General features: G+C 32.8%; 1 protein-coding gene across 1 annotated transcript; it reads left to right on the top strand.

The window, feature by feature from the left end:
* Window positions 1-613: 613 nt before the first annotated feature.
* On the top strand, window positions 614-3,861 carry LOC145039688 (fructokinase-2). The gene is made up of 4 exons (XM_078987712.1): window positions 614-1,069; window positions 2,051-2,383; window positions 3,170-3,286; window positions 3,491-3,861. Exons 1-4 carry the CDS (start codon window positions 659-661, stop codon window positions 3,623-3,625), a joined length of 996 nt encoding a protein of 331 aa, XP_078843838.1. The 5' UTR covers window positions 614-658; the 3' UTR covers window positions 3,626-3,861.
* The last annotated feature ends 370 nt before the right edge of the window (window positions 3,862-4,231 follow it).

Here is a 4,231-nt window from a genome sequence, read left to right as displayed (position 1 = left end):
GATTATCCAACCATTCAGTTATGTATTATTTTGAGTCAATTACACGAATGGTCCCTATGGTTTAGGGTAATTTGCGTGTTTGATCCTTAACTTATTTTTTTAATTCGGAAGGTTTCTACTGTTTGTTTTTGTTACATATTTGGTCTCTATCTTAGCTAAAAAGACTATTTTGTCATTGATTTTTTTAATTTATTTAGATAAACACACTCCTAACCTCACCTCTTCACTTTACCTTACATATCCCATCAATTTTTTCTATTTAAATAATAGTATTTTTAGGTAAAATAAGGACCAAGTGCGTAACAAAAACAAATAGTAAGGACCAAACACGTAATAAAATCAATTAATAGGTACCTTCCGAGTTAAAAAAATAAGTTAGAGACTAAACGTGCAAATTACCCCGAACCATAGGGACCATTCGTGTAATTTACTCAATTATTTTATTTAAAATTTAAAATTTAAAATAAGATTGAACTTATAACTGGATAAACATTAATGTATTTATCATGTTTATAAATATTTAATTACTGTAAAAAAAATAAAAATAAAAAACTTTGAAGGTTTGGAGGGGCGGGGGATGAATATTGGCTTATATATACCCCACCCCCAAAACTCTTCTCCTCCTCTCTTTCCTCTTCAATTTCTTGCTCAATCAAAAATGGCAGCCAACAATGGAGTCGCTAAGGAGGGAGGATTGATCGTCAGCTTCGGCGAGATGCTGATCGACTTTGTACCGACAGTTTCCGGCGTATCGCTGGCGGAGGCGCCGGGATTTTTGAAGGCACCAGGTGGTGCTCCGGCAAACGTCGCGATCGCGGTGTCACGGCTCGGCGGAAAGTCGGCTTTCGTCGGTAAGTTAGGAGACGATGAGTTCGGACACATGCTCGCCGGGATCTTGAAGGAGAACGGCGTCTCCGGCGAAGGAATCAACTTCGATAAAGGAGCACGTACTGCTCTCGCATTTGTTACACTGAAAGCCGACGGCGATCGCGAGTTCATGTTCTACCGAAACCCTAGCGCCGATATGTTATTAACTCCCGATGAACTCAACCTTGAGCTCATTAGATCTGTACGTATTCCTTCTTCGTACCCTTCTCTGTTACACCTATATATACAGTAGATTCTATATCTATATGCCTGACGTCATATATTGTTGAAACCGTGGCAGCGCGTGTATTTCACGCGCCTTAATCTTTTTCACACGCCTCCTCCTCACACCCACCACCACTTAGATTTTTAATACATAAATTAACCACCAAAAAGGACAGTTTTGTTGACTTCCATGTATTACCCTCATTTTCGAAGAAAATACAAACTATACCCATTTTTTAAATTTTTATAGCTTCAAGTTGCTATTTTTTTAATTCGATTGGGTCGTCTTCTTAATCCATAAATATATAAATTTAGGCATAAGCATACAAACATAATACATACAGATGGATACTTCCAGATTAGTTCCAAAATCCAAAAATCTAATCTATAAATATAACAATCGAATACAATTAATTGATATGTTTCCCGATTTGTACTCTTTGATTACTAATACAATATTCCTAATAATAAGAGAGATCTTCTAAACTAAAACAGATCTTGTGTTTGCGAAAATCTTTTTGAGTAAAGATAATTCAAAGCGATTCCCAATTAGTCAAAATCGTAGCAAAACCCCAAAAAAAGTTTTATTAATTGTTTAAAGACGTTGGAAGTTGGAAATATGCATTTATTTCTGGATAATTTAAAACAAGTTGTAGTTATCCATTGACTTATATGCTATTTTTTTTATATAAATATAAACAATTACTATTATTCTTCGCATTAATGTGATAAACGGGATTTTTAAAATTAGTAGGGTGTGATCCACATTTTCATGCACTGATTCGAAACAGAAGAGTGTGCATCTACACGTGGTTTTGTACAATTGCGTAAATCTAACAGCAATTTTTTTTTTTTTTTTTACTCTTCCATTTTTTAATTTTCAAAATTCAATAATTATCCCACTAAGTTTTCGTTAATTCCAAGAATCTATGTAAAATTATTAATTTTTATTTTTCAGGCGAAGGTTTTCCACTACGGGTCAATTAGTTTGATAGTGGAGCCATGCAGATCAGCGCATCTGAAAGCAATGGAGGTGGCGAAAGATGCAGGGGCACTTTTGTCATATGACCCAAATCTCCGGCTGCCACTGTGGCCATCGCCGGAGGAGGCGCGTGAGCAAATCATGAGCATTTGGGATAAGGCGGAAGTCATTAAAGTCAGTGATAATGAACTTGAATTTCTCACTGGAAATAACAAAATTGATGATGAATGTGCTATGTCTTTATGGCACCCTAATTTGAAGCTTTTATTGGTCACTCTTGGTGACAAAGGTTGCAATTACTACACCAAGGTATATGTTAAATAATTAAATTTGTTTTAAGTAATTTAAATGTAGTAACACTTTTTAAAAAATGTTGAAAAAAAGGTACATGGCATAAAAAAAGGGGGTAGTGGGCATATTTTGACCGTTTTTCTCTGGTCAAATTTTTGGGTTTTGTGAATTTAATAAAAAACGCGTTCTTAATTTCTTATACCTAACGCACGATTTAAAAGAATATGTTTAGACCAAATTTTATGTTTTTTTGAAATAATACCAATACGAGAAAGTACAACTTTGGATGGACATTAAGTAGAAAAGGGAAAAGAGTATCTATATATGAAAAGAAAGTAGTGTTGGAATCGTTGGTTTTTTTTAGTGCTAAATGAGTTGTTTTTTGGATTTACTTTTATTTATGTAACATTTTTTTTTAACTATTTTGGTAAACTTGCTCATAATTATGTTTTTTTATCAATTGAAAATTTCAATTTTCTCCTTCAAATTCACCCAATTGTTGCTATATTTCATGATTAGAGCTTAAAGTGCTTGATTAGTACGCGAAAAGGGGCCACCTCCAACTTTATATAATAATTCCATTTCATTAGAAATGACAATAAAGAGTTAAAGAGTCAGACATCATGATTATATCCACAAATGGTGTACATACTTGACAATTGATATAATGTGCTTTTCATGCCAAAAGTAAAATATTCTCCAATTTAAAGGCTTAACCCCTACTCTTGCATCTAGAATAAAATAATAACAACAATTATTTTATCATTATTCTTTAATTTATATTGTCATTGTGGTTGGTTTCAGCATTTTCATGGAACAATCGGTGCGTTCGCTGTTAAAGCCGTTGACACAACGGGTGCGGGTGACTCCTTTGTTGGTGCACTTTTGACTAAGCTTGTTGATGATCATTCCGTGCTAGAGGTAATACAACTATCAGTGTTAGCTGTTGATGTGCTTCAACAGCTAAGTAGTTGGGCTTTAGTGTTAAAGCCCAACTATTAAAAATATTGAAACTAACTATAGAAGCCTAAGTAACGAACTTATTAAATAAATTAAAGTATAATATAATTGTTTGTAAGTATAAATTTTGTATTTAATTTTTTTTGATTATATATGAAAATACAGGATGAAGGAAAGTTGAGAGAGTTATTGAGATTTTCGTGTGCTTGCGGAGCTATCACCACCACCAAAAAGGGGGCGATTCCGGCCCTTCCTTCTGTATCGGAAGTTCATACCTTTTTGGATGCTTCTCACAATTAGGGAAAACTTTGTTTGTCTATTGTTTTTGGTCTTCTTTCTTGATCGAATAATAATGGTTTTGTGTTATCATCCATCGGTGTTTAAAGAAAACAAAAGATGAAATCGAGTGGCAAAACTAGGGATTTTGTGATTGAATTGACGAGATTTATATGTTTAGATTGCTTCTTGTTTTGTTTTGTTTTGTGTTCTAGAAAAAGGTTTGATTTAAATACTAAATTTCCAATTTTTTGCTTCCATCCTTTACCCCTTGCAAATTGGTTAAACTAACAAAAAAAAAAAAATGGCGTTGATATATTATACAAAAAAAATGCACAAAAAAAGAACGTTATTCAATTGATCTATATAATTACATTTACAATATTGAAAAAAAAAACCCAACTTTTATGGCTTTATATTAAAAGTTTATAATAAATAAATTAAATTCGTCAATACATGGACTTCTCAGTAGCTATTTAACTTGTTTGATTATAAATCAAAAACATATAATGAAAATGGAAAGCAACTTGTTCATATATAAGCTTTAAAATATACGATGGTAACATTAACAATTAATTAAAAAATATTAATGTTGAATTCGTCGTCATTGGTGACACATGATACATATGT

The sequence above is a fragment of the Lactuca saligna genome, chromosome 1, assembly GCF_052625555.1.
Source record: "Lactuca saligna cultivar CGN05327 chromosome 1, ASM5262555v1, whole genome shotgun sequence".
NCBI classification, from domain to species: Eukaryota; Viridiplantae; Streptophyta; class Magnoliopsida; order Asterales; family Asteraceae; genus Lactuca; species Lactuca saligna.
Note: the sequence above shows the minus strand (reverse complement) of the source record. Positions and strands in the feature narration are given on the sequence as shown.

Bases quoted from the DNA above. Each gene is read 5' to 3' on its own strand.
- LOC145039688 (XM_078987712.1), top strand. From the start codon at position 659: ATGGCAGCCAACAATGGAGTCGCTAAGGAGGGAGGATTGATCGTCAGC. The intron at 1,070-2,050 runs GTACGTATTCCT...TTTATTTTTCAG, and splicing joins ACCTTGAGCTCATTAGATCT to GCGAAGGTTTTCCACTACGG. The intron at 2,384-3,169 runs GTATATGTTAAA...GGTTGGTTTCAG, and splicing joins GTTGCAATTACTACACCAAG to CATTTTCATGGAACAATCGG.